Consider the following 24,409-nt stretch of genomic DNA (forward strand, 5'->3'; position numbering starts at 1 on the left):
AACACGGCGCTACTGTCATAAACTTTATTGTTGTTGTTTAATATCATTCATTTTTAAATTAAATAAACTTAACGTTTCTTGTTCTATCACAAATCAGCAAATGAAAATCACTAGAACATGTTGAAACTTGCCACGGTTCGATTCTTATCACAACTGTCTTCAGTTAGTACCATCAGACCTTCGAGACGAGCGTCGTCCCCGCCTCGTTGTCCGAATCACCGTTATCACTGTTGACGGCGGCGACGTTGCCGTTAGAGTTCGTGTCGACCCCGTGCGGGGGCAGGTTGCCGCTGTTGGCGTCCTCGATGGCCTTCCGCAGGTCCTTCAAGCCCACGACCCCCACTAGCTTCCCGATGGCGGTCACGTAGGCGTGGTTCACCCCCACCATCGAGAACAACGAGTGGACCTTGAGGAGGGACGTCCGTTCGACCAATTGGAAGGGGGCGGGGTCGATGTGGCACGAGGAGAAGTCTACCGGCAGCTCCATCTGCTCATCCTCCCAGCTCCTCTGGTCCTCGGGGGACATGTCGCAGACGCGCTCCCGCGGCTATAAAAACAATCGTTACAAAATGGACGCGCGCTCGGGTGCAAGAGTGGAGGTGCGGGTGCTAAAGGGGTACCTCGGGTTCGACGCGCCTTTTCTTCCCCTTGAACCATTTGCAGCGCTTGCAAAACAAGAGCAACACGATTACGTCTGACACTCGATGGGTTCCTGCTGGAAGGAAGGGGTACTCACCAGTTGGACCTTCTTGGAGGTGGTGGGACTCATCGGGATTATCTGGACTTTGTTGTCGATGGAACCTGAACTCAACACTGGCGAACTGTCGTTGTGGTCGACGTCCTGAAGCTGGGCGGACTTTCTGAAGATGGCTTCGAAGGCCAATCTGATCCTGCTCTCGGCTCCCGTCACCGTAGTGTAGGGAGTCGAACCGGGACTGGTCGACATGAAAGGACTGAATCCTTTGAGAGTGAAGGAGTTGGTCTTCTTCAGGATGGACTTTTTGGGTTGGCTCCCGAAGACCGGATTGAACGTCGGCTTGTCGATGTTGAGTTGATTCTCCGACAAGTGTTTGACCCCGAGGTCGTCCTGCGCCGGCACCACTTGAAACCTGGAAGGCCTCCGCTTGCGTTCTTCCGCTTTCTTCTCCGCCTCTTCCCTCGCTCTTTCTTCGGCTTCTCTTTGCCGGATGGCCGCCACCTGAAGCCTCCTCTCGCGCCCTATGTGCTTCTCGATGAGTTGGATCAGTTGCAGGCGAGGTATCGACCCCAGAAGAACCATATTGTCGTGGTTGTCCACCAGAGGAAAACTCTGCAACCTCCTGTTCTCCTTGAGCAAACTCTTCAGCTGCTCATAAGTCATGTTGTTGAAGATGTACTTGACGTCGCGCACCATGAAGTCCTCGACGTAGACGCTGTACATGCCGCTGCTGCTGGGCAGCAGGTCCGGCAGATAGGGAAGCTTCTTGATCAGGATGATGGAGTCGTAGATGCTGGGGGCGAGCAGACTCGCGATGGCGTTCGAGATCAACACCGCGATCATGATGGGGATGATGTGGGTGATCTGGCCGGTCATCTCGAACACTATCACCGACACGGAGATGGTGTGGGTGACGGAGCCGCTGAACGCCGCCGCCCCCACGGTGGCGTAGCCGCCGGGGATGATCGTCGCGATCTGCCCTCCGTACCGCATCCCGCTGGGAAACCACACGTGCATCAGCTCGCCCACCAGCCGCCCGAACCCCGCCCCTATCTTGAACACGGGGGTGAAGCTGCCGCTGGGGACGGGGATGGTGGAGCTGATGATGCTGAAGATGAACTGCAACACGGGGTTGAGAATTGGTTCTAATTCGCTACTTTGACTTCAGCCAGTGCAAATTCTACGACTTACGTCAAACGCAAAGATATTTTTGACAGAAGAACCGAATAGAAGAAAATTTGTCATTTTGGAAGGATTGGGATTTTTGAGTCATGTCTGGGCATTGTTGGCCCGTACTGATACACAAATAAAATAATTATATAATCTGTTTCAAAATCAAAAATCCACGAACAGTGCATTCTACCTCGAAAATACAACCGACAACGTCGCCGACTTTTGTGTGTCTGCAAGTGTCAGAAAAAAGTGGGGTTATGAAAGAAAACTGTTGGATAGTCGTTTTGGTCGTAGTTCATCGTGTTTTTTTTTTCTCATTATATTATTTCACTCAAAAAGTATTACATATATGGTAGCTAAAACCTTTTTGTACATAATAATTATTTTGAGTTGCGTAAATAAACTCAACAGTTCAATGTCAAATTTTGGCGGGAGATTGAGCCAATCCAAAAAAATTAAACTTTTTCTAGGGATTTCTTTTTTTCTGCCAACATACTTCAACAGGATTATAGTACAGTTAGAATTAACGTCAAAATTCAATGACATTTTTAAAAATTATTTGATAGATATTGACAAATAATTGACAAATAGACAAAATCAAATTTATATTAGGAAAATTTTCGTTTCCCGATTTTTTTGCAACCAACTGTAATAATTGGAAAAACTTTTTTTTTTTCCCTGCAACTGATTTATTTCTGGTTGCGTTTTGTTGTTTTGTGATGTAGAAAACTATTTAATTTGCACCTAGGCGTCCGTCATAAATAATGCAGTATTTATAACTCGCACTTGCGTATTTGTGTGGGAGTATAAAAATTTTTCGTCGCGAGTTGCAGCTGTAAAAGAATTGGATAAGAGTGGAGCGGGGTAATTCGATTGTATTGGCGTATGTGTGAAATACGGGGTTGTGGGGGTGGGGTTATGTTCTAGGAAAAAAAAAATGATTTGAAAAACTTGATAGACAAGAAACAAGGTAAATTGGAAATGAAAGAAACGAGGAAATTTATATTTTATATTGTATGGATAATGGTGAAATAAAAGAACACAACTTTTAAGTTGGGATAAAAATTATTAAAATGCAAGAACTCGGCAAAACAAAAGTGATGAAAGAAGATATTATGTATTAAACAATGGAAATAAAAATGTACCGCTGTTACAGAATGCGATCATAAAGACAGATTAAAAGAAGATTTACATTTTTAATTTATCGTAGTTATCCAGAGATTAAAAAATTGGTGTAAGCAATCTTTCTTGAGATTAGATTATATTGAATAGGAGGAAAAAATCTTTATGATTATCAAACAAATTCCAGGTCAGGGAGATACAATGCACGCTAGTGAATTAATCTACGAGTATATTATCGGCAATTTGACGTGCACGAGGAATAGCTTTGTAGATTATTTCACGAAATAGTTATTTATGCAACAAGTGCAAAAAGTGAATGATTATTGCACGCAACGTGAAAATTGTCCCAAGAGCCGCAGGCGAGTGGGACAACACGCCAAGTGCAATAACACTTTTTGCACGTGTTGCATGTAACATTTTTTCTACGATCGAACAAAAAAACCAGAAAAAAACAACAACAACAAGATAAACAACAGTTCAGTGCTGTGCGTCGTGTGTGAAAAATGCAATGAACACCCACTTTTTGCACGATCGCAAACAGACTGTTGACAGATGCGTGCAATAAAGACTTTATTGCACTAGTGCAATGAAGAGGCACTTTTTCCACTAAAAACAATGCAATGAACACTCACTTTTTACACGATCGTAAAAAAAAAATTAAAACTCATGAAAAAATTAATTTGTGAATACGAAAATGAACCATTCATCTTTTTTTTAAGATTGTCTAATTAAACATTGACGGCGACTATTAATGCACAGTACCATTCTCATGATTGCACCAGGGTATTAATAATAATCATTGATTATTATTAATGAACTAAATAAGTCAGTAACGTTTTCTATCTAAACGGAATTTTTGAATGTGGTATTTCTTACAAAATACTTTTTGAAAGCATTTCAATTTCATACAATAATATGTATTTGTTTTTAATAAATTAAGCATTACGGTATTTTTCCAAACGATTCTCAAGTTTTTATCTATTATTATCATAATAGAAACATCTTATTTAATCAGTATTCAGTATAGATAGAAATCGACATGTCATGAACAATTTGAAGTATTTTTCTACTGACAGTTATTATTATCAATTAAAACGCTTCAAGTAGATATCTAACTAATACTGTCATAATATTCTAACTTAGAAAACGGACTGAATGATAATGAAAACAACAAAAACTATTTACATAAATATATCTTTTAAAATTCTTTTCTTGAATTAAAAAAAAAAAAAAAACAGTAAAATATTTATTCGAAGCTGCCCCCATTAACTTCACGCACTTCACTTCTACAATTCCTATTCAAATAAAAATTTTATTCTTCAACATTTAATTTTAGTACTTAATATTATTTTTTAATGTTTAAAAATGTTTACTTCTGTCGTCATTTCATTCGGGCCATTTCGTATGAAATCAACTAACGAATTAAACTGTGATGTCATTGATTTGGTTCATTCTTAGATATTTATAGTGGACCATAAAATAGTTAATGTTTTTGCACCATCCAGTGGCGGCTCGTGGCGATTTCAACTGGGTCGGCATTCAAATAAATATTTTTTTGGTCTCCTCAACTCTAAATGACATGTTTACACATTTTGAACAGCTACGGTATCTTGAGTTTTACACACTAATCAAACTATCTGTCATTTTACCGCAATAGGATTTACATTATTAACCCCAATTTTACCGTTTGCGACGATTTTGATTGTCATGGGATTGACGTGAACGGAAAATAAATTTCAAAATTTGACTTTTGAATGTCACGTTGACAATAAAGAGTGATTTACATCGCAATTTTTTGAAGTGACAGAAAAATGATTCCCGAAATTCCGTGTCCCTAACTGCATATTACTAATGCGGTAGGCATTTTACATCGCTCGGTTTTTGTTAAAACACCTCCGCTGCGCGGTCGTGTTTCAATCTAAAAACCTCGCGCTGTAAAATGTAGCCTACCGCATTTGTAATGTAAATAACTATTCTACTTAATTTTCGTTAGTATTTTGCCAAGCCTACATTCTAAGGTCCAATCATTACTTGCTAACCGCTCATTGGAAAAAAAGTTGTTTTTTTCGTTGATTTTGAAAAATGCGCCGAAAACCTACCACATTCACACAAAAAATCCAGCGAGAGCAGGAGGTACCTACACACACAACAATTAAAAATAACAAAACCACATGCTTTTTTATTTTTGTAACGACTTTTTAAACATTTCGTTACAGATCTTCGATGTAAGAAGCAACCATCATTAAAAAATTATTATTGCATCAAAGCAACGAGGGCAGTAATTTCACAAGATTTCATAACTCTTTTTTTATTTATTATTTACCAACATCTATACTGCGCAGTGCGATTTAGTTTTTCAGCGTGAAACTACGAATCGCCATCTCACACTGTCTCCCGATCACTTTTAATCGCCACCGTGTAAATCCAAAAACGCAAGTGCAACTCGAGATAAACACATACAATTTATTGCCTCCAACCGAGATTTCTCATTCGCAATCATCACTCCATCATGAGCTCAGACATGCCTCGAGTCTCTGTTGACGCAAAGTGGTGACAAGTCCTCTCTACGCATTGCGTGCAAAACCTGGTTGACTGTGGCTCAAACTAATCAAAATATCTCTTCGCTTTGATGATGTTTGCGTCCGTTTATTTTCGCCCATTAAAATAAACAGATGTAGTCTAAATTATCAGATTCGAGAGAAATAACCGGAGTAATAAAAGCGAAATAAATTTTCGAGTCCAATGTCGCTCGGATGTTGGTCATTGGTGACGTAACGAAGATGTCAGAAGTGAACTCTGAACTCGAAAAAAATCTTTTTTGCATATCGTAATGAAAGTGGCACTTTTTTACACGCAAAATCGTAATAAAAGTATCACTTTTTTACACCAAAAATTGTAGTGAAAGTAGGAATTTTTTTGCATCATTTTATTCCATCTCCTTGGAGATGATTGTCAAAGCATACCAATTTTTTTTTTTGTAATTTTTCATAAATCTTTTTAGACCAAATTTCTCAACTTTTTTCGATATGCAAAAAAATAGTGTGTACAACACGTTATGAAAGTCTCTTTTTTTCACTTATTTGCTTGATTAACTCGGGCTACGCCCTCGTTAATTAATCTGCAAATTCGTGAAAAAAAGTATGACTTTCATAACTAGTGGTACAAATAACTATTATCAACTCGGTAGGAAAAAAAAATGTGGTGTGTAGTTTGGGTGTAAGTTTTAGATTTTGTTTTTTAATTGGGAAAGATCTCTGCTCGAGTAGAGGCTTACCGTGAAGGCGATGTAGCCGGAGAGACTGATGAAGACTCCCGAATGGTGCGTGGTCCAGTGCTTCAAGATGCTGTGCTGGTCCGCGGTGAGATTGGCACTGGTCCAGGTGAAGTTGCTGAACAAATCCGTGACTTGTTGGTGCGTCGTCAAGTCCCCCGCGAAGTACTGTCCGAGTCCCAAGGGGAACGACACCGTCATCACCAACAGCCCCACGATGGTCGGGTAGAGGAACCGACTAGAAAAAGTCCCAGACTATTTCCACGGTTTGCCGATTGGAGACGAGCGAAACAAGTCAGCACTCACTTCTTCTGCAAGAACCGGTTGATCATCTTGCTGTTGCGCATGAACATGACGTACTGGCGATGGACCCAGACGTAGAACGCTCCCCCCAGCCCGCACAGCGCCCCCATCAGTGCGAACACGAAGAGCTCCTGCGGGTCGAAGGGGAAGTCCATGTAGAAGCTCGTCTTGAAGTAGGCCGTGACGGTGTCGGCGCCGTCGAACCACACCGCCAGCAACCGGAAGATGGTGGCGCCGCAGACGGCGGCGAAGAACCCGCGCCAGTAGTTCCTCACCGCGAAGTACACCGTCGTTACCTCGATGCTGAAGAGGACGCCGCCGACGGGGGCGGCGAAGCAGCTGCCCACCCCGACAGCGCAAGCCGCCGCCAGCATCTCCGTGGTGCGGCTCTCGTTCTCGTAGATGCCCTGGAAGCCGGTTACGAGCTTGCTCAAGAGGGTGGCGGAGATGCTGGCGATGTGGACGAAGGGGCCTTCCTTGCCCAGGGGGAGGCCGCTCCCCAGGGTGGCGGTCAGACCGACCACTTTGGCCACGAGGGTGCGGAACGTCAGGTACTCTTTGAGGGCGACTCCCCTCAGGATCGTCTTCATCTCGGGGATGCCCGAGCCTAGAGGAACCAAGAGTGTGAAGATGTTCCAAAGAGATATGGTTCAAGTACCGATGGATTGTGGCGCCACCAGGTGGACGAATCCTGCACTGAAGAGGATCAGGCACAGGGGGAGCGACACCCAAGCGGCGTACTGAGCGAAGGGTTGTCCCACCAGGTCGTTGAACAGCCAGATCCTGGCCCAGTTGCACAAAGAGATCCCTCTGTCCATGATGAAGCTCAGGATGGCCATGATCACTCCCAGGAGCGCCAAGAACACCCAATCCTCGCCCAGACGGGCGAAGGTGTGCTTCCACAAGAACGACACGGCTTTGGATAGTTTACCTGGAAGAGAAGACGTCGTGAGGGAAAGCTGTTGAGAAGAGTTGAAGAGCCGCGTACCTTGATACCCTCTCAACTCCTTCTTCCTGGCCTTCTCCTCCTTGAGCCTCCTCTTCTCGGCCTGCCTCAGCCCCTCTAGCTTGGCGAATTCTCCCAGCTGTCGGCTGTAGCGGCCATACATCTAGAAAACACCAGAGCGAGTGTGTTTACAAAAGTGAATGAAATCTGCGAAAAAACAAAGTGTTGGCAAAACTCCAGACGCTTTAAGTATCGCGGATTAATTGATGGGACACGTGGTACGAATGGTCGGCGCACGTTTACATCGGATTTTGTTTACGATTTTTCCTTACAAGAGTGCTGACGTAGTCTTCTTCTGGGGGGCAGGGATAGAAGGCCTGCTCCTGGCGCTTCTTCTTCCTGTCCACCAGGTCGGCAAAGTCCTCCCATTCCTTGTCGACGGCGACGGGGTCCGCCTCGCCGAAGTGGGCCTCGCATATCGACTTCTCCTCCATGGGGCCGCCTCCCGTCCAAGGTCTCGCGTGCAGGAGATGGGCTGGGGCGCACGAAATGTCAAAAATGGTGACCTTTTTCCCGCGGCCGCTCGTCGACTGTCGAGGAAAAGGCAGCCGCGCAAGGGAACGGAGAAGGCGGCGACGTACGTTAGCGGCGAGGAGATGCCGAAGGAGCGGAAGACGGACGAGACGGAGGTCGAGGATTGGACTCGGTAATTTGCCAATTGACTTGTCGAACATTATCCAATTGAGACGGTCGCTCGCCGTGTCATACACACTTTAATAACGTTGATCAACGGCTCGATGAAATGCTATTGTTACATAAGACAAGGCGGAGGTGAAGAGAACTCCGGTGACGTCATCGGTTAATCGATTCAATTGATCGTAATCGGCAATCATCGAAGAGGAAAAGCGTGGAATCACTTCGCGACGAAAATTTTCCTGGTACTCTTGGGGAGGCGACAAATCTTCTGCTGGGTTGATTCATTCAAATTCTAGCAACTTTGACTCACGTCTTTTAAGCGGAATGACATTTATTTGAACCCACTCAAACGATCTCTCTTCTCCACGAACACATTTTTCTCTCCAACAGTTCTTTTTCTAGAATCTTTTCAATTTGAATTCTTTCCACTTTTTTTTTCAAATACTTCAAATAGCTTCTTAACTCCTCTTTCATCTCGTTCTCCTATCCTTTATTTGTACTTATTTTCTCTGGACTTTTTCCGTTTACTCTTCCAAGTACTATAATTTCTTCTTTCTCTTCTTCCGAACGTTGCGATTGTCTCTATTCTTATTTCTCAATTCCAGGTTGTTTATTTTTTTTCTCGTAACACACTCCCTCACTACAGGGTGTTATTGAAATGCGTGGACAAATTTTAACCACGAGCTAGTGGCTTCATGTATGTAGAACTAGGAAAAAATATTTAAAAAATCCTACGTCAAAAAATAAAATGACATTTATTTTTTTTTATTTTTTGAGCTACAATTTTTTTTTATTGCTTTTAGTCTTCTACGTTGTCCCACAACCTCGTAATTAAAGTTTCGGCACATTTTAAAAATACACCCTCTGTATAATATTTTATAAAATGTGCGCCAATGCGAAGTAACCTCTAGGAAATATGCTTTTAAAACAAGGAAACCGCATTGGTGTACGTTTTATAAAATATCATATACAGGGTCTATTTTTAAAATGTGCCGAAATTTTACCTACGAGGTTGTAGGACAAAGTAGAAGGCTAAAATAAATTTTAAAAAATTGTAGCTCAAAAAATAAACATCATTTTATTTTTTGACATACAATTTTTTAAATATTTTTTCCGAGTTCTACGTGAAGTCAGTAGCTCGTGGTTAAAATTTGTCCGCGCATTTCAATAACACCCTGTATAACATTCTTCCAGCGTCTTTCATCATTTCTACTTCTCCTCATTTTACTTCATTTTTAATTTCCACATCCTTAACGTTTTATTGGTTCCATTTCTGTTTGCTCGGGCGTTCAGTCTCAGTTCTTTTTTTTTTACTTTGATCAAAACTCCATTATTGCAGAATAAATGCATTTTGGTTTGTTCAGTGACAATTTTTTTGTAAAAAAAAACCCATTAGCTTGACAGAGATTTGCATTGAGTTGTTTGTTACAATTTAAATAGTTCTTATTGTTGTATCTGTAAATTTTTATTTGTTAACACGCAACGGTTTTATAAAAGAAGATGCGATTCAGGAGTAAGTTTATTCGTTATTGTGTCACTATCAAGAAATTATTTCAATACTCTAAAATCGGTCTGATGTAAAAAAAACTGAAATAATCTTGAACAAAGATGGTTACAGTTGGTTGCAAAAAAACGGGAACAGTCAGAACAAAATTGACACATTTTTACAATTTTTCCACAGTGTGAAACCTTCTTACCAATTCAATGACATTTTTAAAAATTATTTGACAGGTATTGTCAAGTAGACATTGGGAAAATTTTCGTTTCCCGTTTTTTTTTTCGCAACCAACTACAAAATAAAAAAATGCGAATTTGTGTGTACGCTCATTTATTAAAATAAAACAATCACTACAGCAAGAAGTATCATCTTTACCTTACATATTTTTGAGCAAAGCACCAATAATTAAGAAACTTTACACGATGGGCCAACCACTTTCGTCGACTGACCCTTCACCAATGACCACGACCTGTCACAATCGACCAGAATGTCCCCCAAAAATAAATATTATTCACATATTAACAAAAACGAATTGCAGATTTTCATAGATGTAATCTATACCCCGAACTATTATAGTTCCACAGTTGAACACGCAAATATGGCTCGGATCAAGTCTTCTGATCAAGAGTGACAGACCAATCGCATGCGGCAGCGCCAACGGCCAAACGACGAATTAACCGGATGGTAGCTTGTACGCCACTGGTTTTTGCTACTCAGTTAGGTATGTCACGTTTTGAGAAAATTCTAAAGGTTTAAAAAAACAAAAGCAACTTGACATCATTGCAACTACAAAATTCTTTTCTTATCAATACATTCCTTCTTTCAATAATGAATACTTTTTAGTTGGCGTTGAGTGACAACAATATCGTTAATAATCTTTTATCGAGTGTTATTGTGTGTTCTTTTAATTCATTTTCAACAGAAAAGTTGGAATTGTGCCATTTGCAAACCAATTATTGTTTCTTCTTTTACGTTTAAAATAATATCTAATTTATTTGATTAGATCATTAAATTTAATGTTTTTGTCAACTATGCTAGAATTTAATTTTTCTAAATGTGATGTCTATTTTTGCACAAAATTTACACCAAATAAATTACGCTATTTATTTTCATTGAATCATCTTTTCAGTCGAATTCTTATGTAAACCAAATTTCATGTTGAATGCCCCTTAATCCTGCTAATCGTTCCGCCTCTGCTACGCACCAATAAACTCCCGACATGTATGCAACCAACTTTACAGATCTCGACCAAACCGGTCGATATCGCAAACATCTTACACAATCTCGGACGTGCTGGCATTGTAACAGATAACAACAAATTAGAAACACCTGTTCGGTGTAAATTCACCTTTATTTGGCCGTTACCTAGACACCTTGACGGTATCTTCTCCGACGTGTCGTCGCTCTCTGTTTGAGCGCAAACATGCCAGGGCTTGAACAATTTCTTATCGCGACGTTAACGATAAGAATAAAGAAAAGTTGACGTAAGCTGGAGAGCTGTGACCTTTCGCGGTTTTTCGACAGGACGATTTATCCGCGATATTTATGCAGATTCGTCGATCGCGTGCATCGTCAAAAAAATTGTTGACGAATGTTTTTGGGAACGGAAAATGCAGCGAGGCGAAGAAATGCGAAAGGACAAGACAAAACAGGAAAGAACGTCAGTTTGATGGTACAGGGTGGCGCAAAAAATTGGATTAGGCCTATCTTTTTATTTATTTATTTATAGAGGATTGGCACTAGTTTCGACATTGCGAAATTGTACCATTGTGTATTTTTACAACATTAATTAGAAAAATGAGAGACAATAAAAAGTGTATTCTGATCTAAATAAGTCGTTCGGTGTGTGCCAAAAAAATTATTTAGACTGTTACTTTCGTTATTTAATTATTGAATACTTTTTAAAATTAAATCGAAAGGTGCAAATTTGTAAGAGAACCTTGGGACAGTGTGTTTTTAAAAATAATATCATTCTTAACCCATAAATGCATTCTATATCAACAGGATGGTGTAGCGACTCACAATACTTAAGAATAATAATTTTCTCTGTGGTGAATATGAATTTTTCCCATTTCTTTTTTTAATTATACTCTGACTACATATCAAAGCTATATCAGGTCATATGAATTGATTGGAGCAATGGTGGTAACTGATTTTAGGAATTTCTTCTTCCAAAAATTGTAGACTGCAAATACGCTATACAAGAGTGATAATTTTTTGTAGCTTAAAAAAAAGAGAAAAAAAGATTAGCTTGACAGTAATTTCAACGAGTTTATTTTCCCCATTTTAAATATTTGTTACTGTTGAATCGCCACAAGTTAATCTATAAATCTTTACTTGTTAACCTCTGTTGTCGAATGCGCAACGATTTCATAAAAAAAGATACGATTCAAGAGCAAGCTGGGTCGGTGTTATGTCACTACCAAAAAAATATATCATGTAATATAATGCTTCAAAGATCGGTCTAGTGTAAAAAAAACTCTTCCGTATATTTAAGAAAGAAATAATCTTGGACAAAGACGGTCTGTTAGACATTTATAAATTGCAACACTTGTAAATATGTAGTAACCTTGATCACTTTGGTAATATTTGAAAGGATCACGTGACGAAAATATGTATGTTGGATCTTTGTAGTGGAATTATGGCACACCCCTGGTCGGTCCAAGCAAAATTTTTTATTTTGGATTCACGATTTTCGGATTTCAATTATCACCGAAAAATAAGAAGAGCGTTTGGCTAAAATTAGAAGTGGAAAATACAAAGAGTAGGACATTTCTCTTGTAAATGTGTAAGGCGAAAAGTGCAAATTATTTTTTCCAAGACCATGGATTAAAAATTGAAGGAGTGTCCTTTGGAGTCTTTCATTTGATTGAAATAGTTAAGAGAAAATTCACATCTGTAGCAACCTTTAGAAAAAGAAAAATTATAAAATAGAAATTAATTTTTTTCTTCTAGTATTTAGTGTGTCTCAAGGAAATAGCAGTTTATTCAACGAGTTCGTGTGTAAATTGAGTTGAATACAACGCTTTTTTGTTTGACGAGCCCCTTAAAGGCTCCAAATCGCTTAAAATCTTCAAAATTAGCTTGACGTTTCGTTTTGACAGTTGTGACATTTATCAAAATCCGTTCACACAGGAGAAAATTCTCAAATTCTGACAGTGTCGAACAAAAAAACGTGTTTGTTTGAAAGTAAACAAAAAATATAAAAAGTTCTACGATTATTACTTGATTAAGCTTTATTATGCTGTTTTGGCGTGTCATATATACAGTGTGACTCGAATAAGGTATTTCTACCCACATTTAGCACTATCGCGAGTTTTTTTTTTCACATCTCCCATCATGGTTCGAAAACCTTTTCAAATACTAAATAAATGCGATGACAGATATACCTTTCAAATTAATAGAGTACCTACTTGGATTCCTGATTTCATTTTAAAAAACACAATGAATGCTTTGTAAAGTGTATTTTGGGTTGCATTTTTACCAGGTCAGGCTCGTCATCCTATGTGAATAACCTTGTATTTAAACTTTTTTGAATTCACATTTTTGGCGTTAGTAAGCTAGCGATTTCCGAGGTGTTATGCTGTATCATATCTACAGAGTGATCCAAATAAGGTGTTTCTCTTTCTGAGAGCCGCAAAACTGTTGCAATTTTTGTTGGACATACAGCGTGACTTTGAAAGGTGTACAGATATTTTAACCTGAGGTAGTACATGTTAAAAGAAGGCAAAATAACCCAACCTGCCTTGTACAAATGTTAATGGTTTACAAGAAAATCAAAGAAACCACTTTGTTTGGGAAACGCTGAAAATTTTTCAAATTTGGCGGGCAGTTTTGACGAACGACCAACCTAAAATGTCAAGTTTTTCTGTCGTTTGAGGTTATGTTTGGTTTTTTTCGTTACAGTTTTTTGAGTTTCATCGTGAATTTTGGATAAAATTTGTAAAGTGATGATAACATAGTGCCTGCAATTTATTCAGAAAACAACACAGGCTTAAACAACAAAGTGAAAGGACTGTAATTGTTGGTAAAAGTATAAAATGAAACATCAAAGAAGTTGTTCAAAATGCCTGCCCTTGTTTACAATGTAAGCTTCACTACGACGTGTCCAAGAAAGCCACATTCGATTTAGAATGCCTCTGATGTCTTCACGAATTTCCTGAGCGGCGTTTTGAACGTAATGAGGCGGAGGTAAAACATAGGGATCTATTTTTTTTTTATACAAGGTGATTTTCAACAATCTCAACCCACACGTTATTTAAAATGACTGCTGGAAGTGACGCTCTTGGATTTCGTGAGGAATGTCTTCTTCTGCAACTAAAATGCGATCTTCTCGAAACGCCCGAAATCGCGAAGATCCTGTGCAACGTTTACAAAGGTTCGTATATTGCGAAATATCCTTTGAAGCAACTTTTCACCATGCTAGCTCTGAATGTTCGCCACAGATCAAAGACCATATCGGTTTTCTTCAGGTTGGTGAAAGACATTTGTGATTTAAATTGAGGTTAAGATTGATGTTGTTCTCAAAATGACTTAATTTTGAATTAAATGACAACAAAAAAAGTCTGCTGTGATTTATTTTTGACCCATTTTTCTATAAAATTCAGTCGCTCCCAAACTTTTTTTGAAAAACTTTGCGCCCCTTTTTCTTTTGAGTGTTTCCCTAAAATTAGAAACAAGACAGTACATTTGAGTAATTGTGCAACAACTGTTCTTCAAACTTGTGTGAACCACTTTGTACATTCTGTACCACGAAATGAACATTCTGCCTATTATTATTATTATGTACAACAGTTTCTCTTTCTCAAAAACAATAAATTATTCATTTGTTTCGCGGTAACCGAGCGATTACTGTAGCTGTAGCGTGTCGAGAATTAAACAATTTAAGTCACTTCTCACAATTCCTTCTAATTATTATCGAGTTACACAGTTCTAATACAGTAACCAATAGGCTCCAAACAAGACAACAAAATTTTCCCCTCAACTCTCCTCCTGATCTGCGATTTTTTTCACTTTATTTTCAGTTTTTGGCACGTCCGACCAAAACAACTGGCCCCTCGATTGTTCAGGCCAAACAGTCCCAGTTACAATTCGTTTCAAAACACTCCATTCGGAGACATCGTGCCCTACTTTTTTATCCTTATCGGCGATTCCTTCGACATCATTCGCGATCGCGCCAGTGGCGCGCCAGGAGATAACTGGCGCACCGCAGGTATTCTGTTGTAGTCTTATCTGTCAAATCAGCGCTGAGGAGTCGACGTTATCGCAAGACCACTCGAATTGGGTCAACAAACGCGAAAAACAATCAAATGTTTTCTTGACCTGTTGATAAAACGAGCGGTGCATAAATTAACAACAGTTGGTCAATATGAAGAGTGATTAGCAGATGGGGTTTAACCAGCAGCACAAAATAAGTTGTTGTCAATGCCGACGGACGAGGAATTTTTTTGCTAATGGCGAATTCTTGGTTATTTGAGCGACCGCGTCGATCTGAAAGTCACATTCCAAGTAATTTTTCATATTAAACCCCGGTTTACGACTGTCGTAAAATTACCAATTCTAATGTGTGTTTAATTTTTTTCGCCAACAACAGAGATATTTCGTTGTTTTGGTAGTTTTCCGTCGTGTGCAAATACGCGAGGTGTTATCTCTGTTGTCACAAAACTGTCATTTTTGACATTTTAATGGTGTTTGCGGATTAATCATTCAAGGTTGCTCGCCGAGATTTTATTTGTTTTAAGAATAACTCGCTGATGAGCTTAGAATATGATGTCAGCTTAGGATAATTAATAATAATTAGAACCACAATTATGAAGTTCTTGTTTGATTCGTCGTTTCAAGCACTTCGTTGAATTTCTTCTGTGGATTTTATACTCATTAAGTTGTCCAAATCTTCTAGAAAATAATTTTTTCGTCTTGATTCTTCTTGTGGTGTGACCTAAAGCTGTCGGGACCAGAGTTGGTCCAAAAACTTTTGGACAGGCCCACGTACATAACACCCCCACTTTTGTACTTTTTGAAAATCTCCCAAATCTAGTTTTCCACGATTTCAGCTGTTCCATTAAAATAGTATTATATCTTACATGAGTAAAAAAAATTGTTATTGGAAATGTTTTAAATCAATAAGAGTAAAAAAACAAGTTGAACGTGTTAAAACTAGATTTATTAATTACTACAAGAGCAACAAACACATTACAAATGTTGCGTTTTTATTTTCTTTTTTCCTTTGTACGAACGTTCCAATTTTTTTAGTAGAAGTGAAACGAACGCCACTGGGTGCGTTATGTGGATTTCTATTGTTAACATTCAAAATCTTTTTTTTTGTGGTTTTGTTATCTCGACATGTTGAATGTTTATTTGCAATATTAATAAAACATTTTATTCGCTGCTCTGAAATTGTGTCGACTTGTATAACGTGTTCTGTGGATGTAATAGTAAAAGTAAAACAATAAAAAATAAATTTCAAAAGTAATGGCCGAAACGTTGATATTATTGTGCGTTTGTCTAATAAAATACTAAATTAAAAAGACTGATTTGATCCCGATACAAACTTTAATTAATAAATAAAATAAATAAATCGACTAGAAAAAATATACAGGGTGTCTCAAAATTCGCGAATTCCGAACTGAGAGCGTGGTAGGGAAGGACCCAGTGGAGCTCGAAAAATACTTAGAAACAAAAATTCGCTCTTCCTGAAGAAGATATAAGCACTTTAATTTTGATCAATAATACTCTAGCTACGTTGCCGTTCCATTTTTAAGAAAAATTACAAAAATTTAAGATTTTTGTACTCCAAAGTAAAGTTATTTTTCAAAAAATTGTTTTACGTTATTATTTTCCACAATCATCTACACCATAAATAACAATAAACACTGAACACTGTATTTGACGAAAATGCACTTCAAAGAGTGCACCTTCAGACCAATTGCGGGGGAGTCCCGATTTTTTTTTATTTCCATATTTGGACTACTGAAGTGATCCCCTATAACGCTCTGAATTCGGAATTCGCGAATTTTAAGACACCCTGTATAATATTTTTTACGTTTGATTCGAAACGAGTACAAAAGAAATTTCCAATTTTATTTTGTCTGCTGTCGTAGACACACTTAAAAAATGTTTTCTCGTCTTTCGTTGGCTTTGAGATTTGAACAGATTTTTCTTTTTCAAGCGGACTAAATTTTTCTTTTCTCCCACTTAAAACAAAAAAAAACCGTAATTGGACGAGTCACGGCGATGTGACTCAGTGGACCTGTCCATTTTGTTCATTCACGATCCGCCAAAAAAACTGTGTACTTGCAAAATGTCTAAATTACACTCGTGACACATATTGAAAAAATTACAAATGTAATTAAAAGGCCATTACGTGGTGCAATCTCGTCCATTTAGTCAGATGGTCCCTCATTATCGTGCATTAAATATTTTCCTCTCTGGCCCACTTATCTTTTTCAACCAGGTACTATAATTTGAACCACTTTTTTGTAGAAAATTACAGGTCCTTCCTCGATAATTTTTTTCCTGACCCCAGTGAGGATTCATTCGGATTGCGATCCACTCGAAAAACGAGCAAAACTAATTTTTCTGCGGGGTTCAAAGAACCAGTCCAAAATGCGAAACGCTGCAGCTAATTTGCTTAATTGGGAAAGGAGACCGAGAAGCCACACGCAGGAAATTAACGTGATCAAGGTTGGCAACGCAGATATACAGCGTGATTGCGTCAGGCGACACATGTCTGGTTGCACAAGGGTGTTGAGTTATTTTTGAAATGAAAATCGAGTATTGAACCATTTTTTATTTGAAAAAATTGACAACAGTTTCATTATTCGAGAACTGTATTGTGTTGGATTTTAATTAATTTCCTTACTTTGTCAGCCACACATTTACCTAGTTTGTCGTTTTCTCACAAAAATAAAAACATTATTATTAAGGTGGTACGGCATCTAGGCCGCATTTATTTGATATTTTTATCAAATAATGATAGAATAATGCTTTAAAACTACTGTTTCTTTATATCGTCACTTATTTTTACTTTACACAATTATCCAATCCCACCACTGATTATGTACTATTATTTTTATTATTTCGAAAAAATAATGAGGTCAACAACACTTTGGTTTTTTTCCTCAAAGATGTTGGTTATTATTTTTGGGCAGAAGCCACACATAACAAAAATAATTTAATTAAAGTGGGGAATATTTTCGGTGTTAAAAATACAATTTGTCCGTTCTGAGGTTCGCTATTAAATTTTTTCTTAAATGAGAAAAAACAACAAATAAGTCGATGTCGACATCATATCTTACACTTTAAAAAAGTTTTATTATTTTTATAGTTGAGTTGGTGCCACTTGAAGGAAATTATTTTGGACATAAATATACAGAGCGACTCAACAATACAAACACAAAAGCTGCAACTTGTCAAATAATATTTTTTCACCTTTCGAAAATGGACATTTTATTTGAATAATTTTGCTAAAACATTTTAATTTTAAAAGATCGAAGATGAGACAGACAATCAAGGTTGGTAACATAAATCTATGGGGTGGCTCAATAACACTTCAACACACTTCAACTCGAAAATAATTTATTTATCTGTTTGCAGAGGTAACTGCGATTTCATTCAAGTTTTAAAAATGACAATACAATTCTTTTGTCTATTGAATCTATTTTACCTCACTCTTTATGGACATTTCCTTTTATCTATTTTTTTAACAATATGAAAAAAATGTTTATTTTTTTTTAATAGTCACATCTAGAAAATTAATTCGGTCAACGTTATAACACAAATATACAGGGTGATTAAATCACACTTTATTTCGGTCTCTGCAATATGACCTATTCGTCTTTGCACCAAGAATCGTAATTTTAATTTCTGCATTACGCCATTTTCCTAATGAACTTTTTAATTGCTCCACCACAGGTTTATCAAGTTGTTTGAAAAAAAAGTCAACCTTTAATTAAAACACTTCATTTATTTATACAGGGTGATTCATCTTTTATTAAAGTCAATTTTACCACCGGCGGTAAAAAATGAATCACCCTGTAGGTATATCTAGTTACAACGAACATTTTTCAAAATTTGTCATTTCATTTTTTATTTTACGCAGTCTTAGTCGCACGATGTAACGATAATTTAATTATCTTAATGTATCACTATCCTTATTGTTTGCAAATGGATGAATTTCAGATATGGGAAATTAATTTAATCATGGTTGGTAACAAAAACACCAATGCTGTGTCTCAATTTTTTACGCCATCTTCGGTTAAACATTTAAACGATTCTTCAATTATCGAAACCACTTTAACGTCGCACCAATTAAAAAATCGTACGTCACCCAATCAAAGCGTGGATAACTTAACGAATTTACACTGCAAACAACTTAATCGAAACGAAAATACAAACACGAGTGATGTGACATGAAGCTGTCAAATTTGACATGTCTGTGATTAAAATTCACGGCTGCCGCGATTCGAAACGACATTTTCCTTTAATGGGCGGCAGTTTCGCTTTTCCGCTTCTGACAAATCGTTTAATAATAACGAATACAATCGACAGTCGATTCTAAAAATAAACAGCGCGGACACGCAACAAAAAAACAAATGCACAACAAAGAGTATGGTGTCGAATTCGCGGTAAAACTTCCAGGTGAGATCTGACCCTTCGGTGACCTTGCCCAGCGGGTCACGTGTCCCATTACGCCACGCGTGATCACGTGCGTCTTTGTAATATCATACCACGCGACCACAATTGACAGGTGCAAAAAAAAAGCGAATCGCCGGATACGTTTATCTCGGCAGACCGCGTTAGCGTTTTGCCTCGCCACTCACCACTGTGTTCTGGTAGCCGAGTCCGTAGTGCTCCTTGTCGTCGGGGACGGCGAGCCTGTTGGGGGTGGCCATGGCGGCGGCGGTCGTCTTCTTGGTCATTGCCTGGAACAGGGTGGACGGTTCAAGGTCAGGCGGGATCACGAGGCGGCGTCATTGTTTTTGGCGGTTTGGACCGGTGACATTACTAAAATAGCGGAGGATCGTCGTTGTTGTCCGGTTGGAGGCGAGCCAGGGATGCTATTAAAGGCGGACATGGCCAACTGTGGCTGATAAAGCGGTGGCCGACGGAAATAGACCGTCGAGGGACACACTGTAGATGGAGGCTGATGGCTGACTGAGGCTTTAGACGGGAGAGGTGGGTCCACGCGGAATTCCGCGGTTTGCGTGCGCGGTTGTCGACGGAAAAAAAAACGGGAAATTGCACGGTGATACAGGGTGGACAAATGAAGGACGCCGGAAGGGGGCGAGGCAGTGGACACACCTCCGAAAAATACGTTGGACATACCCGGTGGCTCAAACAACACACTTCTCCTCTTCTGTCGACAACCAAAAACTGGGATTTATCAGTGTATCAACTTAGACCACACCGAAAATCACAGCTTTTATCGTCTTATAAATCATATTTTATCAATAAATTAGTCGCAATCACTCAAAGATTACCGCTACTGTTGTTAGTGAACTCTAATCGTGTACGTTACCAAACTGTCACTTTATGTAAAACAATGCAAACTGGGTTGGTTGTAAAAAATTTAAAGTGAGTCGTAGATTGACGCATCTGGCTTCGAGATTTATCAGTTGTTTTTTAAACACAAGTCACAGTTCCTACTTTTGTAAAATATTTCGATCAATTATTTCATCAATTCTTGTCTGGGGCGTTGTTGACAGATACAACTTTTGTTTTAACAGTTGTCCTCGTGCGGTTCAATCTACGACTTGACTTTAGTTTTCGGGCTAAATTCGATGTGACATTTTCTTAATCGGTTGTGTAAGATTTCTAATTTTATAACGTTTGAAATCTGATTTGGTATCGGAAGTTAGGATCATTTCCTGCAAAAAATTTGGAAAATCGAGCCAAAGGAGTCGGTGTGTAGGTTTCACGTTTAAATACACGTGGATTATTTCGAAATTAAAAAATACACTGAATTCTCTGACACATGAGATTTTTTTGAAGTCTCAATTTGCGTCACTGCGTTCTATGCAAGACAATAAATAGATGCGTTTGATGTGTTTTGAAAGCGCTGTATTTATTAGTGGATTTATAGAATGCGATCAAAAAAATTTGAAAGCATACTTGGCCATGAGAATGTGAAGTCGACCGGTGGATATAATCATTTGATGAATTAAGTGACTTAAGTCATGTACATTTACTGTCACGAATGCTTTTTAATAGTTTAATGAAATCTACCGAGTCACATGTTTCGATTGTCGATAAATAAAAAATTGTGATTTTTTTTGGAAATAAAAATTTGACGCAAAATGTTCTAAATGGTTTCTCTCAAAAATGACATTAATTAAATTTTCTTAATGGGACACTGTATATGTTTTGTAATGAAAATGTGACAATTTTTTTAAAATTCCACAAAAAAAGAAAATATGATGACAGGATGGACCTACTATGGTATGTACCATTTAAAAGCAGTTAAAAAGGTTTTGACAATTTCTTGTTACTTTTATCTTATGCGTTAAAAATATTATACAGGGTGTCTCAAAATTCGCGAATTGCGAATTCAGAGCATGGTAGGGAAGAATTCAGAGCGTGGTAGGGAAGGACCCAGTGGAGCTCGAAAAATACTTAGAAAAAAAAATCGCTCTTCCTGAAGAAGATATAAGCACTTCAATTTTGTTCAATACGTAACAACCTTCATATCCACAGTGACAAAATACTATTCTAGCTACGTTGCCGTTCCATTTTTAAGAAAAATTACAAAAATTTAAGATTTTTTTACTCCAAAGTATAACTATTTTTCAAAAAATTGTTTCACGTTATTATTTTCCACAATCATCTACACCATAAATAACAATAAACACTGAACTTTTCAGCCTGTATTTGAAAAAAACGCACTTCAAAGAGTGCACCTTCAGACCAATGTATCTTTGTGGGGGAGTCCCGATTTTTTGAGTCGCGAATTTTGAGACACCCTGTATAATATTTTTTACGTTTGATTCGAAACGAGTACAAAAGAAATTCCAACTTTATGTTGTCTGCTGTCGTAGACACACATAAGAAAAATGTTTTCTCGTCTTTCGTTGGCTTTGAGATTTGATCAGATTTTTCTTTTTCGAGCGGACTAAATTTTTCTTTTCTCCCATACAAGACAAAAAAAACTGTAATTGGACGAGTCCCTACCACGCTCTGAATTCGGAATTCGCGAATTTTGAGACACCCTGTATGATCAACAAAAAAAAGCATAAAAAGGGGCTATGCAAAATTCAACTTCTAAAAGTAAAACGTACAGCGTAACTTCAATCACACCAACAATCGTCATGAAGAGAAGTTTCGTGTATGGGAAACCCAGGCATAATTTTATCCGTTTCCATTTCGAAAATAGGACTTTGTCACAATCACAAATACTTTGTATTCTAGCGTTAAAACCATTTTTTACAAAAAAAATCACATAAATGTCAAAATTGGCAAGTGACCGTTTATTAAGGTACGCCGCACGTATGCAAAATTTTTTTCATAGCTAACCTTTATTTCTTTGTTGATCATATTGTATTCAGAGTATACACAACTGTCAGAACTAAACATTTCAAAAACTTTCCACTCTTTATTTATGAACATTGATAAAGTAGGTAAATATGTAGGTTTTTTTACATTAAGTAGCTAAGAATAAAATACGGTGAGATACTTAGAGAATCACTGTGTAAAACATTCGTATCGTTTTGATTGAGATTTTTGTCGCCAATAATTTCTAATAATGGAATATTTTCATTCAAGATTCGACTAATAAATGAAACAGTGTGATTTGCAAAATTCCAGTTCCACCGGAAATGATCCCCCTTTCGATTCCCAAAAGCGATATTTTCCATTACTCTTTTTAGAAATCTGTGTTTGTCTAAATCTTTTTTTATCAGCTTGGACAAATATTTAATTACTTGAGACATTCCAAATTTTGAAGTTGAGTATTTTTGAACTTATGCAATTGTTAAAATTATTCTATACGAGTATAAGGTTGCTTTTAATAGTCATATACAAGGTGTTTCACTAACTTTTCGAGATCTACGCCGAATTTATGCAACTCAATAGTCATTAGTCACAAAATGCTAGATACCAAAATATACAATTTAACGAGCATTAGTTATTATTAATTAATGAAAGTTATAGTTATAAATGAAAGAAGTATTACTGGTTGTATTTAAAGTTCGTCAGGGTCGGAAAGTTACGTGAAACATCCTGTATACAAAATATGTAAAAATATGTAGGTAAGTCACGTTAAATTTGAAAGTAAAAATTGTTTTTACAAACTGATAAATAAGGAACAAGTCACAATATGATAAGGTATGGACTTTAAATAAAAATGTTAAAAAAGAGTCGTAGTTCAGCTGCACGAACTTGCAGAACATATTTTGATTTATTTGCGAAGAATATACAATTTTAAAAATATAATTAAAAAACTTTTAATAAACTTAAGTAAGTACATAACATTTTTGTTTTATAATACAAAAATTTCCGATAATAAATAAAAAAAAAAATGCTAAAATAATGTTTTCGCTTTTTGATTATCTCTAGGGGAAGAGTGAAATTACTAAATCAATTTAAAACTAATTTAAAATTGTAACAACAAATTAAAAAAAATTTTGACAGCTTCTAGTTGATCTAGTTGGTCACAAATTACCACCTATTACGATACATCTACTCGCCCACCTAGATCTACTTTTTTAATTGCACCTAATTACAGGTTTACAAAATGCCATTAAATTTGTGTCCATTTAAATCGTATTTTAATTTTAAATTTATTTATGATTATGATAATTTATAAATAAACAAAGTGTGCCAGAACAATTGAATTTGAAAATTATGACACTTACGTCAAACTCTCCAGAGCTGTCTTTGACTTTGAATTTTTTGCACTAACGACGACGCCTGCAGCCCCCTCGCGGCACTCCGTTTTTTGAGCCCCGCGGGACACTTCGAAGCGGCCTCCGGGGGCTCCCCCGTCAAATCAAAATCGCATTACCTGCTGTGATTCTCGGGTAGCGTTAACCCATCGATGGTGGCACTCGTCCGTCCTTTGCACGCCTTCTAGATCAAAACAAACCCGCGGCGGTGTCAGTCGGATAAGAACTGTCTCGAGAGAGTGATGGATACGAAGAGAACTGTGTCAAAAAGCCGAGATAAAATTGTTCGTTAGAAAAACACCGTGGAGTACTACTTGTTACCACTTAATAACAAACAATTTCAGAGGTGATAATTTGTTGGACACACGCGACGCTTAGTTGATCAGGTGGCGATTCACGTGGTGCCAGTGCGAAATAAACACCGTTTTTCGGGAAACATTTTCAAATTCGCAAAGCTGGCGATGGAGGCGACATCTCGCGGCTGGGACTGTGCGTTGAGGGTTGCCAAGCGACCGCGACGGAAGCGTCAGTGGCGGAGAGTGGAGCAGAGTTTCGTCCGAGAATTATTACAGACTGAAGTATCAAATTCAAAATTTAGTGACTGCACCGTTTATTCAACGCATGGTTGAGTTTCGTGAGGGTGTGCTCGTAATAAAGTAACTAAATGTCACTTATGTCAACATGTGAAGTAGAAGTAGAGGTTATGAGACCTTTGGTGAAATAATTGCAAAAAAAGATAAACGAAAGGAAAAATTAGTTCTGAAGCAGATAATTTGTCCCAAATGAGATAAAGAAGTTGTCAAAATTTGAGTTTTTATTTGTT

The 24,409-nt window shown here is 37.9% G+C and overlaps 1 protein-coding gene across 7 annotated transcripts; it reads right to left on the minus strand.

Moving 5' to 3' along the window:
• Window positions 1-10: 10 nt before the first annotated feature.
• Window positions 11-24,051, minus strand: ClC-a (chloride channel protein 2). Of its 7 annotated transcripts, XM_069046134.1 has the most exons (8): window positions 23,706-24,041; window positions 19,528-19,629; window positions 7,555-7,675; window positions 7,225-7,497; window positions 6,570-7,173; window positions 6,267-6,501; window positions 737-1,816; window positions 11-547 (listed from the first exon to the last, which is right to left on the minus strand). In XM_069046134.1, exons 2-8 carry the CDS (start codon window positions 19,624-19,626, stop codon window positions 173-175), a joined length of 2,787 nt encoding a protein of 928 aa, XP_068902235.1. In that variant the 5' UTR covers window positions 19,627-19,629; window positions 23,706-24,041; the 3' UTR covers window positions 11-172. The 7 variants fall into 7 exon arrangements, with proteins under 7 accessions (XP_068902235.1, XP_068902232.1, XP_068902233.1 ...); XM_069046131.1 differs by having other exon boundaries at window positions 7,225-7,675; window positions 23,706-24,051; XM_069046132.1 differs by lacking the exon at window positions 23,706-24,041 and adding an exon at window positions 23,557-23,699 and having other exon boundaries at window positions 7,225-7,675.
• Between the last annotated feature and the right edge of the window lie 358 nt (window positions 24,052-24,409).

This window comes from Tenebrio molitor, chromosome 4 (assembly GCF_963966145.1).
Source record: "Tenebrio molitor chromosome 4, icTenMoli1.1, whole genome shotgun sequence".
In the NCBI taxonomy this organism is placed as follows: Eukaryota; Metazoa; Arthropoda; class Insecta; order Coleoptera; family Tenebrionidae; genus Tenebrio; species Tenebrio molitor.

Excerpts from the sequence above, each read along its gene's own strand:
- ClC-a (XM_069046129.1), bottom strand. The coding sequence starts at position 8,246 with ATGTTCGACAAGTCAATTGGCAAATTACCGAGTCCAATCCTCGACCTC. Across the intron at positions 7,676-7,844 it reads AAGACTACGTCAGCACTCTT|ATGTATGGCCGCTACAGCCG; the intron begins GTAAGGAAAAAT and ends GGTGTTTTCTAG. Across the intron at positions 7,174-7,224 it reads GGTGGCGCCACAATCCATCG|GCTCGGGCATCCCCGAGATG; the intron begins GTACTTGAACCA and ends TGGTTCCTCTAG.